Source organism: Leptonychotes weddellii, chromosome 9 (assembly GCF_054177405.1).
Source record: "Leptonychotes weddellii isolate Sample4059 chromosome 9, ASM5417740v2, whole genome shotgun sequence".
NCBI classification, from domain to species: domain Eukaryota; kingdom Metazoa; phylum Chordata; class Mammalia; order Carnivora; family Phocidae; genus Leptonychotes; species Leptonychotes weddellii.
This window is the reverse complement of record NC_138377.1, coordinates 39,718,067-39,731,954: the sequence shown is the minus strand read 5'-3', so window position 1 is coordinate 39,731,954 and position 13,888 is coordinate 39,718,067. Positions and strand designations below refer to the sequence as shown.

General features: G+C 35.9%; 1 protein-coding gene across 4 annotated transcripts in view; it reads right to left on the bottom strand.

Moving 5' to 3' along the window:
- The window catches only part of DLGAP5 (DLG associated protein 5), a 41,904-nt gene that overhangs the window by 17,460 nt on the left and 10,556 nt on the right, over nt 1-13,888 (bottom strand). For all 4 annotated transcript variants that reach the window (XM_006736463.3, XM_031031373.2, XM_081830478.1 and 1 more), the window contains exons 7-12: nt 12,995-13,065; nt 10,182-10,456; nt 8,997-9,124; nt 8,316-8,439; nt 5,478-5,563; nt 4,574-4,734 (exon numbers count right to left, since the gene is read on the bottom strand). In XM_006736463.3, coding sequence (XP_006736526.1) covers nt 4,574-4,734; nt 5,478-5,563; nt 8,316-8,439; nt 8,997-9,124; nt 10,182-10,456; nt 12,995-13,065 — 845 coding nt within the window. The remainder of the gene's footprint in view (nt 1-4,573; nt 4,735-5,477; nt 5,564-8,315; nt 8,440-8,996; nt 9,125-10,181; nt 10,457-12,994; nt 13,066-13,888) is intronic.

The following is a 13,888-nucleotide window of genomic DNA, read 5'->3' as shown; positions in this document are numbered from 1 at the left end:
GTAAAATTGCTCACTGTTATTTTTGGTGTTACAAGCTTCCACAATCTACGTAAAGAGGGTCAAATATGAAGAACGCTCCTAATTTATTTTTGACCATTAAAATGTCGGAGATAGGGGCGCCTATCGAGCCCTGCATCAGGCTCCCTGCTCGGCGGGAAAGCCTGCTTCTCCCTCTCCCACTCCCCCTGCTTGTGTTCCCTCTCTTGCTGTGTCTCTCTCTGTCAAATAAATAAATTAAAAAGAAAATCTTTTAAAAAATAAATAAATAAAATGTAGGAGATATTCTAGATGTTTTTGTTTCCTAAATTATACAATGTGAACACAGAGCACAATATGTCTTTTTTTTTTTTTTTTTAAACACAATGTCTTTTGCAAATGCTTTCTCTCAGTCTGGCTTGCCTTCTCATTCTCTTGACACAATGTCATTTTAAAAGATTCAAGTAATATATCTACTAGCAGGATGAGAATGTATGATCCTTATCCTTCTGGTATGATCCTCGTCTCTACTAGATATCTGAAGTGGTGCCTTCTGTGCGCCACTTTAGGGAAGATCAGAACAAGCTTCCCTCATTCCAGTTGGGGCTGACATTAACCTCCAGGGGCTGGAACACATAGCCCGGGGGGAGGTCATCGCGAGGGCACGAACAAGATGGAGGGCCAAAGATGGAGTCATTGATGTCAGTGTATGATCCTCATCCGTCTGGTATTTCCAATCTCCTCCAAAGAAGTAACCACTGTCAACAGTTTAGCAAACATGCTTCACATTCCCCTACTATTCATTTATACACATACGTACTCTCAATTTCTCTCCTGAAAAAATGTAAATTCCAGAAAGACTCAGGATTACACTTATGACCAACTGATGTTCAACAAATGTAGCAATGCAATTCAATGAGGAAACTAAATAGTCTTCAACTGTGCTGGGAAAATTGGATATCCACAAGAAAAAAGATGAACTCTTTAACTATATCATACACAAAAATGAATTCCAAATGAATCAGATACCTAACTGTGGAACTAAAACTGCAATACTTTTAGAAGAAAAAATAGGAAAATCTTTGTGAGCTGACAATAGGCAAAAAGAGTTCTTAGACATGATGCCAAAAATCACAATATAGAAGAAAAAAATTGATAAATCGAACACCATCAAAATTAAAAACATTTACACTTCAAAAGACACCATTAAGAAAAATAAGCCACAAACTAGGGAAAAAATATTTGCAAATAATACTTCTGATAAAAGACAGAATAAAGAATCCAGAATAAAGAATAGTTACAACTCAATAAAAAAAGACAAACCCAAATGACCAAAAGATTTAAATAGAAATTTCACCAAAGAAGACATACAAATGGCTAATAAACACATGAAAAGATCATTAACATCATTATTCATTAGAGAAACGCAAATCAAAACTACGACAAATACTTTGCACCCACTAGGATGGCTCTCTTAGACAATAGCAAATACTGGTGAGGATAGGGAGTGCTAGGAAAACTCATACGTGTTGATGGGAAAGTAAAATGTCATATAATCACTTTGGAAAATAGCTTGGCAGTTTCTTAAAAAGCTAAATGTAAATTTACTATATGTCCCAGCAAATCTATTTACCCCAAGAGAAATGAAAACAAATGTCCATCCTAAGATTTGTATGTGAATATTCACAGAAGATTATTCATCATCACCAAAGTGAAAACAATCCAAGTGTCCCTCCGCTGATGACTAGAGAGTGATGTATTTATACAATGAAATACTACTCAGCAATGAAAAGCAACCAAGTACAGATACATGTTACAACACGGAGGAACCTCGAAAACATCATGCTACATGAAAGAAGCCACATACGAAAGGCTATATATTTAAAAAAAAAAAAAAAAAAAGCTATATATTGTATTATTCTATTTAATATGAAATGTCCAGAAAAGGCAAATCCACAAAGAGTGAGTTGCTTGGGGTTGGGAGTGGGAATGGGGATTGACTTGCACATAGGCAAGAAGATCTTTTTATGCTGAAAATACTGTACATTTGGATTGTGGCACTGGTTGAACAACTCTGTCAATTTACTGAAACTCAATGAATTGTGCATTTAGAACTGGTAAATTTTATATTAGATTAAACCTGAAAACAGCTCTTAAAGAAAAAAAAAAAGAGGTCCCAGGAGCCAACTTGAAAAGTCTCCCAACAGCCAAAGTTGGGAAATGATCATCAATAGATGATAAATGTAAACAATACAAACACATCAAAAACCTTCAAATCTATCCATTAATAACACTAAAAAACACAAAACTAATTGGTCACTATTGAAGGATGGTAGCGAACCAACTCATTATGAAAATTGGTAAATATATAAAAACTGGTCATAAAGCAACACATCACCATGACTACCTAAACACAATTCACATCTGGGCTGTACAGCATTGGACATTATTATGTTTCCTTCACTTTTTCTCTACTGAATCATCGTTTTTGCTTTTTATTTGCTTAGCTTCTATGTATCTATCATCAATTCACCTCTCAAGTCTATATAAACCTCCTCTTAACACAATTTAAAAAGCAAACAAATCAGGTATTATATTTAGGTCAGCTTCACAGAGACCAATCTCACAGAGCCCTGTATCCTCCTGCTCCAACCTCAACTACTGCTTCCTAACCGCACACCTCAACTCACCTCAGCCCCATTCCCTTAGCCCCCATCTGGGGATCAGTCCCACCTCCTCCTGCTTCTTGGTTTACTCCCTCATTTTTGTGAGATACATTCTCACTTGGTTTCCTAAGAAAGGGAACATGGGAGGTAAAATTTGAGATGTTGGGTGTCTAAAAAGTGCCTTTTCACCCTCACATGTGATTGGGTGGGTACAAAACTCCAGGTTGGAAGTTATTTTTCCTCAGAGGTTTGAGGGCATTTTTCTCTCAGCTTTCAGTGTTTCTGTTGAGAAATCCAAGGCTATTTTGATTCTTGACCCTTTGTATAAAACTTGTTTTTTTTCGGGTGGGAGGATGGGTTAGCCTGGTGATGGGTATTAAAGAGGGCACGTTCTGCAGGGAGCACTGGGTGTTATACACAAACAATGAATCATGGAACACTATATCAAAAACTAATGATGTGATGTATGGTGATTAACATAACAATAAAAAATTTTAAAAAAAAACTTGTTTCTTTTCTCCCTGGAAGTTTCTAGATTTTTCTCTTCATCCCTAAAGTTGTACAATCATATTTAATAATGTGCATTGGTGTGGGTCTACTCTGATTCACAGTGCTAGGCACTCAATGGGCTCCTTCAATCTGGAATTCAGGTCCTCCAATTCTGAGGAAAATTTTAAACTATTTAATTGATCATTTCCTCTCTATTTTTTCTATTCTCTTTTTCTGGAATTCCTATTATTTGGATATTATATTTTGTAGACTGGTCCACTTAATCTTCTTATCTATTTCTTATGCAGTCTCTCTTATTTTACATCTCTCCCATTTTATGGAATATCTTAACTTCATATTCCATCTTTCTATTGAATCTTATATTTCTGCTCTCATAGTTTTTAACTTCAAAGAGCAATTTTTGTTGTTCTTGGAATGTTCTTTTTTTAATAGCTGTTCTTATTTGGCAGATGAAATGTCTGGTCTCTTTGAGAATATTAACACTTGCATTTAAAAGTTCTTTTCTCCTTTATTATCCTCATTTCCTCCTTCCAAAAAAGCTTTCTTCCTGGGTTGCTTTGACTTATTTTCTCCCCCCAGGTTTGAAGCTTTTATCAAATGTCTAATGATTATTGGCTACTAGTTCCTGAAATAGTATTTTATATGTTCATCTCTAAAATAAGATCAAAAAGCTAGAAAGTGTCATCTCCTCCCATACCTTTCCTGATCTTCCTAGTGATTCCCACTATCATAGCACTTTGTACATTAGAGTGAAATTATATGTTGTGTCTGACTTGCTAATAAGCTACAAACTTCTCTGGGAGAGAGAATGTACTTTATTTTTCAATTCCTGGTACAATGCCTGGCACACATTAAGAACTCAATAATTGCTAGATGATCTGAACTAGTAAAGACTAAATTTGCTCATTTTTCTCAAATGTAGAGTCATCCTAGTCTATGCAACAGTTGAATATAATCTCAATTTCCAAACCATATAGAAATCATCCTGACAACATGGAGAAGAGGTGGACATCAGTTATAAAATTTAGACAGTGCTGGGGTGTGATGGTGGCTCAGTTGGTTAAGTGTCCAACTCTTGGTTTTGGCTCAGGTCATGATCTCAGGGTTATGAAACTGAGCCCCATGACAGGCTCCATGTTCAGCGGGGAGTCTGCTTGAGATTCTCTTGCCCTCTACCCCTCCCCACCTTGCTCATGCTCTCTTTCTCTCTAAAATAAATAAATAAATCTTTAAAATTTAGACAGTGCTTTACAGTTTATAAAGATAATATCTTTAATATTTCATTTAATAATATCTAATATCTCATTTAATATTACAGGTACCTAAAAAGCAGCTCCCATTACCCCCATTTTATTTTTGCTAACCTCCTTTTCAAAAAGACCTACTCGGAGTTAATACACTAAAAATGCTTGATCACATACCTGAAAACTAACCATATCCCAAAATCCATCCAGATCTGTACAGGTAGTCTCCTTTTCACCTCGTTTATATTCACAATTGTCCACCAGTCCTTCAAACTGCTTGAACCTTTCTTTCATAAGGAGTCTTGTTTGCCCAACTGCTGTGCGAATAAGATCTTTAGCTAAAGGAAATATGAGGTTTGTAAAAGTTAAAGGACAAAACTGGACCTTTATTGCCAGCCCACCAGATGATAAGAAGACCTCACCGTAAATACCTCGGGCTTACAGAATCAAATTCTTACCTTAGTAAAACAAAAAATATCACTACAAAACTTTGTTTTACAAATACTGAGCATTCACTGTCTGCTTCGATTCATGCTAAAAATTAGCAATATTCATTCTCATACATACTTCTGCACAATTAACAGCACTCTACCTTTCCTTGTGTTTAATAAGAATTCAACCACAAACAACCCATCACACATCAGTATCTATGAAACGCTTCACACTGATAAAACACAAATGATTTTTTTTTCTAAACAGCTTCCCCAAATAAGTAAGATTAAGGAACTTCCCTGAAAATCTGTTCCATATTGATTTAGGTAACTTTCATTCAGAAAAATATTTTTGTTTAATTAGACAATACCAGTTACAGATGTCACTCATAGTTATATCAATCTAATAATGGGCAAATGTCTAATTTTCAGCAATAACAATCAATATTCTAATTACTTATATCTTTTAAATCATGTCCATTTTAGTACAGAGATAGCAGCAAACATATGTTGAGATATGAAAAATTCTTGCTGCTTTGAATAACAATGTAACCAATTCAGTTAGACAACCCTAGATCATTGTTTTGGATAAATATAACCATATTTAAAAAACCAAAACTAAAACAAGAAAAATATAAATGTTCCTTCACCATCATCTGGAATGTCCAGTTCAAGCTTCCTGTCCCACTCAAGGCAGTGCGAAGTTAATTTCTCAGTTTCTGACTGAAGAATATTTCTAAAATTAGGACATACATTTCAGTTTTACAAATGTTTCTCATACTAATACCTAAGTATTAGCATTATGACACACGTAACATTAGGAAGGTATAAAAGATGGTCACAATGTTAATTTTTCAGAGTTGATGCTGATTTTATGAACTGTGATTCATTAAAATCCACAAATACAAGTTGATACCCTGTGTCCCTCTTTCTACACCTAAAACTTATGCAAATCGTTAATGCTAAGAGCCCACTTTTCACACTAATATTTCCAATTTCTTCCAGTCTTAGACTTTACAGAATCAGATGTTCCTTACTTCTCTGTTATTAGTTCTCTGTTATTGACCATGGAACTAAGACCAACCCAACTCTCAAGAGTAAGTTGAAGCTAAAAACTGTAAGTATGAAATTACAGTGATAGAGCCTTACAGATTCTCTGTAATTATTTAGGCTGTGCTTGCTACTCCAAAGGCAGTGGTTCTCAAGAGGGGTCAATTTTGTCCCCTTGGACACATCTGTCAATGTCTAGAGGCATTTCTGTGTCATGAACTGGAGGAGCGCTACTGGCCAAGGATGTTACCAAACAACCTATAATGCAGAAGATGGTCCCCACAACAATTATCTGGTCTAAGATATCAATAGTGCCAAGGTTAAGAAACACTGGCCTAAGGTTAACTTAATCTGTTTCTTTATAAAAAGCATCCTCACAGGAGAAACTGTGGATAGTTTTTGTTTCTTAAAAGAAAACTTTACCTATTTATATCTCATGGCATGACAGAGGATGAATTAATTTATGAGAAAAGAGACCTGGCTTAGATCTGACATTATTTAATTGGGTAAATTGCTTTTTATCTCAATGTCTCATAGTTGAAAACACAATGGATTAGCTAATCACTAAAATCCTTTACAATTCTAAAATTTCATGCCCTAAAAATAATTAAAGTGGCTTTCAAATATACAAAAAGATATTCATAATAGAATAAATATTAAGACTACAGGCAAGAGAGTATTTCTTATCTACTTTATTGGCAAAGCTCAAAAAATTGTTAACATTGTATTGGAAAAGGTATGAGAATGTTCTTCCTACATTCATTCGTGAATAATAGTATGGGAGCGCCTGGGTGGCTCAGTTGTTAAGCATCTGCCTTTGGCTCGGGTCACGGTCCCAGGGTCCTGGGATCGAGCCCCGCATTGGGCTCCCTGGTCGGCGGGAAGCCTGCTTCTCCCTCTCCCACTCCCCCTGCTTGTGTTCCCTCTCTCGCTGTCTCTCTCTGTCAAAAAAATAAATAAAATTTTGGGGGGAAAAAAAAATAGTATGGGGGCTGGCTCAGTCAGTTAAGTGTCTGACTCTTGATTTCGGCTCAGGTCATGATCTCGGGGTTGTGAGATGAACCCTGCTTAAGAGTCTCGCTCTCCCTCTCCCTCTGCCCCTTGCTCACACACATGCTCGGTCTCTCTCAAAAGAAAAAAAAAAAAAGAGAGAAAGAATAACAACATGTACATAAATATGTATGTGTGCATGCCTGCACGTGAACTATAATTTGGAAAATTTAAATACTGACTGGATATTTTATGACATTAAGTAATTATGATTATGTTAACATAATAAGTATTATGGTTATGTTAATAGGAGTCTTTAACTTTGAAAAATACCTACAGAAATATTTATGAAGTGATATGATTATCTGGGATTTTCTTAAAATATCTTGAGTCAGAAGTATATGGGAATAAATAGGAAACAAGACTGACCATGAGTGATGGGGGTTGTGTACAAGTCCCTGCACTTTCATATAGGTTTTAAATTTTCCACAATAAAAAGCTTAAAAAAAAAAAGAATAGCAGCATGTAATCATTTCCTGTGTAATGTGAAATGTTGGAGTCTTTCTCCAAATGCAGTCCTCTGATTTGTTTCCAAGGCCTATAGGGGACAAAGTTGAGGTTCCCCAAACAGGATGTTAATTTTCACTCTTCACAGTTGGAGAAAAGTAATCGTATCTTATGATTTAGTAGGCCAAAGAGCTTCCTACCATCTCCCACTATCCTTGTTTTGTAAAATAAAGATTAACTTGGTTGCTTTTGTGGGGGGGTGGGAAGTATGAGAAAATAGGAACTGCCCATACCTTGCTGACATATTTTCACATGAGAGAATTGGAAAGTATACAAGGTTGTTCTTTACAGGCTTGAGTGTATTAGTAAAAGACCCAACTCAATATAAATAACCAGCAACAGCAATTTACTACTAAGTAAATTGTGGTACATCTACATAATTGGATACTATATGGTCACTAAACAGACACACATACCCATACCCACAAACAAAACAACAACATGAAAAAGCTCTTTAAGTATTAAAATGGAATGTCTCCCACAATAAACATTAAATGAAAACAGAATAGTAAGCTATTGTTTGTATAAAAAAAGGAAAAGATATCCATGTCTGTCTATCATATATATATATATATATGTTATCTATCTCTCTGAAAGTTTTCACAAAGCATGACTAACACTTGCTTCCATGGAAGGTTTGAACTGTGAAGTTAGGAGACAGTTGAGAAAGGGCTTCTCACTTGTACCTTTTTCTACCTTTCAAATTAGAAACCACATGAATGAAAATACTAGCTACTGAAAAAATAATTAAATTTTAAAAAATAAATGAAAATCACCCAGAGTCTAATTCATCTATTATATTAATGTTAAAATAGTTTAATTTTGGTTTCAAATATCTACACATTAATACAAAGTCTTACACTAGGAACAAATGGACAAACCTGAAATATGGCACATCATGGTGGGGCTGAGATATCTGATCTTCATTTATTTCAAGTGATGGGACTTCTTTTATTGTAAGGCCATTTGAAATTTTAGTAGTCTCATCTTTATTTAAGACATGTTCTACAAAGAAAACACCACATATAAATTTCAAAGCAGCAATTTTTTAAATGACATCCCCTACAAAAGACAAATTTTAAAAATCCTTCCACTTTTTTTTTTTTTTTTAAAGATTTTATTTATTCATTTGAGACAGAGAGAATGAGAGACAGAGAGCATGAGAGGGGGGAGGGTCAGAGGGAGAAGCAGACTCCCTGCCGAGCAGGGAGCCCGATGCGGGACTCGATCCCGGGACTCCAGGATCATGACCTGAGCCGAAGGCAGTCACTCAACCAACTGAGCCACCCAGGCGCCCCTCCACTCTTTTGTTGTTAAATTTTAACATTTTATTTCTGCTTCAATGATTTCATTTACATCTCCTCTAGAATGTCTCAATAATTTCATCTCTTCAAATTTATATTTATTTCCCCTCTTTCTTCAGTCTGCTTTCCTCATTCCAACTCTCTGTCCAGATGTCTTTCCCCACGTTTCCCATCTCTTCTGACCCTGTTGGGCTCTAAACAAATCTCTGATAAATCACAATCCAGAAGGCAAGTAAAAATTTAATTAAAATACCATACCTTTATTCGAAACTGTTAGAGAACCCAAAGGACATTGTAGTTTATCTGAATCTTGATGTACTGTCTTTGCAGAGTAAGTTTTATATTTTTGAGCCAAAATTTCTTCTGTCACTTCTTGAGTCTTATCACTAAAAACAATAGCAAAAATAAATTTCATGAAGCATGAATCCTATACATCTAATTGAAGGATTTCAAAATTACATTGCTTTTTAAAAACCAGGAATAAAAATAGAAATGTATAATTTTTTTTTAAGTTTGTTTAATCTCTACACCCAATGTGGGGCTTGAACTCACGACCCCAAGATTCAGAGTTGCACGCTCTTCTGAGTGACCCAGCCAGGTGCCCCAGAAATATGTTCATTTTAAAAACAATATATCTATTCCAGGGCAGAAAAATTTAAACACCTATATAGTGGGGACGTCCATCTTTACTAATTGTAATGAGGTCTAAAGATTTTGAAAATCTCTTAATGAAACACTTAATAGTCTTGCCGCTGCTGAGCAGTTTGCCAACAGCTAGTCTGCAAAACAATCTTGCCTTTTAAAGATTCCAAATGATCCCCACTACCTGCCCCCAGCCTCCACTTTGCAAGTTAATCATTTTTGCATTTAGAGGTAATTTTTCTAAGCAAAAAAACACAAACAAACAAAAACCCATGTCTGAGCTACAGTATTATAGCAATTACTTCTTTCTAAAAATTTATTTCTAAGTGTTATAACAAAGTCACTTATTAAAAGCAATAAAACAAATTGTATTGTGAAAATTATATTAGTAACAATGCATAAGAAATATCAAAACTGTCAAATAGATTATTGTAGCCTTCTGAAGAACTTTTTTTAAAAACCAAATTTTCATGATATATAATTAAAATAACTATTTAAATAAGAACTTTTGAAAAGGGCGCCTGGGTGGCTCAGTCGTTGAGCATCTGCCTTCGGCTCGGGTCATGATCCCAGGATCCTGGGATCGAGTCCCACATCGGGCTCCCTGCTCGGCGGGAAGCCTGCTTCTCCCTCCCCCACTCCCCCTGCTTGTGTTCCCTCTCTCGCTGTGTCTCTCTCTGTCAAATAAATAAATAAAATCTTTAAAAAAAAAAAGAACTTTTGAAAAGCGCAGACTAAATCTAAGAAAGGCATTTGTTACCCATCTTCGCAAGAAATTCATTATTAACATTACATTCTTACACTTCAGTTTTTAAAGGGGTCCAGGTATAACTGGGTGTCAAGAAAGCATTGGCACTTCTGGGAGTCATAGGTGTTACTTGATAGGTCTTCAGACCATCCAGGGGCTGAAACATAAAATCCTGAGGTGCGAAGGAATTCTTCCCTTTCATTTTTGCAGTATTTGTCTTAGGTAAGTTCTCCGTTTTTTGTAAGACTCCATCTGGATCCATTCCATTTGTTGCACTGGTTTGTGAATCCAAAGTATTTTCTTCACTATTGACTTTAAAAGAAACAACCTAGTTGTGAGTAAACAGAATACAGTGAGAATTCCTCTTCTGGGTATATATTTGAACAATTTTTATAGGACTGAAAATGTGAAAGCTGAGATATATGTCGCACAAACATAAAGAGACAAAAACAAATACAATGAAATGTATACAAGGAATCAGAAGACCAGCTACACTAAACCATTGCTATGATCCAGAAAGAGAGAGAACCAATCCTCATTATAGGAATAAATAACAGGTTTTAGGTGTCACAACAAATTAAAATATAGGAAAACTAAGGTGGAAAAATTTACTCATCTAACAAATACAGACCTCTTTTTACTTAGATTATGCTAATAATTACAATAGTTTCAGAATCAGAAATCCAATGTTTCTTAAATGATTACTATTGTCAAGAACCAAATCCTTTTTGTAAATAATCTAGGATTATTATAAATAACGTTGTCATATGAGCAAAACTATTTTTCAGTGTTACACAATTAGATGAACCAAATAAAATGTGAAGCATATTTTCTTTTTCAAGTCAATTTAATTACTTGTTTTTTTTTTTCACTTGAGATATAATTAACATATAACATTATATTAGTTATAAGTATATAATATGAGGGGCGCCTGGGTGGCTCAGTCATTAAGCGTCTGCCTTTGGCTCAGGTCATGATCCCAGGGTCTTGGGATTGAGCCCTGCATTGGGCTCCCTGCTCAGCGGGAAGCCTACTTCTCCCTCTCCTGCTCCCTCTGCTTGTGTTCCCGCTCTTGCTCTCTCTCTGTCAAATAAATAAATAAAATATTTAAAAAGAAAAAGTATATGATTCAATATTTGTATATATTGTGAAATGATCACGATAAGTCTAGTTAACAACCTTCGCCATACATAGTTAATAGAATTTTTTTTCTTGTGATGAGAACCTTTAAGATCTACTCTCTTAGCAACTTTCAAACATGCAATACAGAATTATTAACTACAGTCATTATGGGATATAGTACATCCCCAGGACTTATTTATTTTGTAACTGGAAGTTTATACCTTTTGACCCCCCTCATCCATTTCATGCACTCATTTAAACATAATTTTTAGAAGTTTCTACGTTTCTGATTTTCAACAATTTGTAAACAGAAACCAGAGTATTTCAACCTGGACAAGAATTTAAGGGTGACATTGTCCCTGAGGCCAACATGGCAGTGAAAGTAAAAACCTAGGTTAACCCATAAGGAGGAAATCAATCTTAAGGGAAGAACTATGAGATCCAGCTACTTGCTTGTGAAGAATTCATCCTATACTGCCTTCCTTGGAGGAGCTAGGTTTGATTCTTATAAGAATTTAGCCAGGTTTCTTACATTCTGGCAGAGCTTTTATTTTTAAGGTTAAGGAATTGTAATGTGGATCATAAGCCAAGGAATTGGGCCCTCAAATTGGTGGCTCTTTTTTGAAGACTCTACTAGGCTCTGTGCTAGATGCTATCAGAAATTTAGGTTATTTCATGGGACGCCTGGGTGGCTCAGTCTGTTAAGCGTCTGCCTTCAGCTCAGGTCATGATCCCAGGGTCCTGGGATTGAGTCCCACATTGGACTCCTTGCTCAGCAGGGAGCCTGCCTCTCCCTCAGCCTGCTTGTGCTCTCTCTGACAAATAAATAAATTAAATCTTTAAAAAAAGAAAAATAAATTAAAAAGAAATTTTTAAAAGATTTTATTTATTTATTTGAGAGAAAGAGAGACAGCATGAGGGGGGCAGAGGGAGAGAGAGAATCTCAAGCAGACTCCATGCTGAACGTGGAATCTGATGCGGGGCTCAATCCCAGGACCCTGAGATCCTGACCTGAGCTGAAACCAAGAGTCGGATGCTTAACCAACTGTGCCACCCAGCTGCCCCTAGGTTATTTCATTCTTAGAACTACTTTATGTAAGGGGCGCCTGGGTGGCTCAGTTGTTAAATGTCTGCCTTCAGCTCAGGTCATGATCCCAGGGTCCTGGGATCGAGCCCCACATCGGGCTCCCCGCTCAGCGGGAAGGCTGCTTCTCCCTCTCCCACTCCCCCTGCTTGTGTTCCCTCTCTCGCTGTGTCTCTCTCTGTCAAATAAATAAATAAAATCTTTACAAAAAAAAAAAGAAAACAAAACTACTTTATGTAAGTATTGCATGTTAGAGATGGGAAAACAAACTCATAACTTGCCCAAGGTTATCTAGCTAATTGGAAGCAGAGACAATATTCAAATTCATGCCTAATGAATCCAAAGTCAAAACATTTCACCCTACTCCATCTTATAGCTTAGTGAATTTCCATGTGAAGGTTTCTGTCAGCTGTGTTCCTGTATTTCTCTATCTCCCGTTAACCAAATTATGCTTTCTCTAGCTATAAAGCTCTGAGGATGTAATACCTGAAAGACAACAACAACAGTAAATCCTTTTGATGCTTCCTTATGGCTCAAGACGTTTTAACACACATGTAGTTTAACCCTCTTGAAGCAGTTCTGTATGCTTAATTTCAACTTTATGAAAGTAGCAATGAGATTTTCAAAGTATCTAGAAATAAACAGATGTTTATACTCTACCTTGTCAGGTTTTGTTTCTATCTTTTTGGCAGGTCTTCCTTGATTTGGTGCCTTTCTTTCTGTTTCATTATCTAAAATAAAAGTGAAAAAAGACAACCATTTTGACTAGATGGAAAATGCTGCTTTTAAAGTACTAGGTAATTTGGAAAAGGAAAAAAGGCAATAAAAGGAATGTATATCTTAAAGGATTTTTTGATTAAGAGTCATATTATAAAACGAGATAAAAATAGATGCAACTTCCTGCCAAGTATAGGCCATCTGTTTTCAAAACAAAACCAAGGTTAACACCTTGCCTCTGACTATCAAATACATATTTGTTATAGAAAATTAGGAAAATAAAGAAAAGCACAAAAACCACAATATTTTAAAAAAGAACCCAAGATTACATTACTCAGTAAAAATCACGGTTGTCACTTTAGGGTATGTTTTTCCAGTTTTATCCTAGGTTCACATATTCACATACATATTTTAGGATTGTGATCATACTGGTCAGAATTTCATCTGTTATTCTTTGCCCACTTAATACATCAGGTTCTTTCACAACCCTGTTCTTCAATGTTTATGTTATATGTTGCCAAATGGATGGGCTGTAATTTATTTGGGCCATTAATTTTTCTCTTTGAAGCGCTGCTAACTCCAATTCAGGTACTTCCACCTTTGAGCATCCACTGTGTGTGGGTGCTGAGGCATGGAACCTACCTTAGGAATTGGAATCTCCTATTTCCTAGCCTCTTATTAAGAATCCTACATGATGCACTACTGGGTATTTACCCCAAAGATACAAAAGTAGGGATCCGAAGGGGTACGTGCACCCCGATGTTTATAGCAGCAATGTCCACAACAGCCAAACTGTGGAAAGAGCCAAGATGTCCATCGACAGATGAATGGATAAAG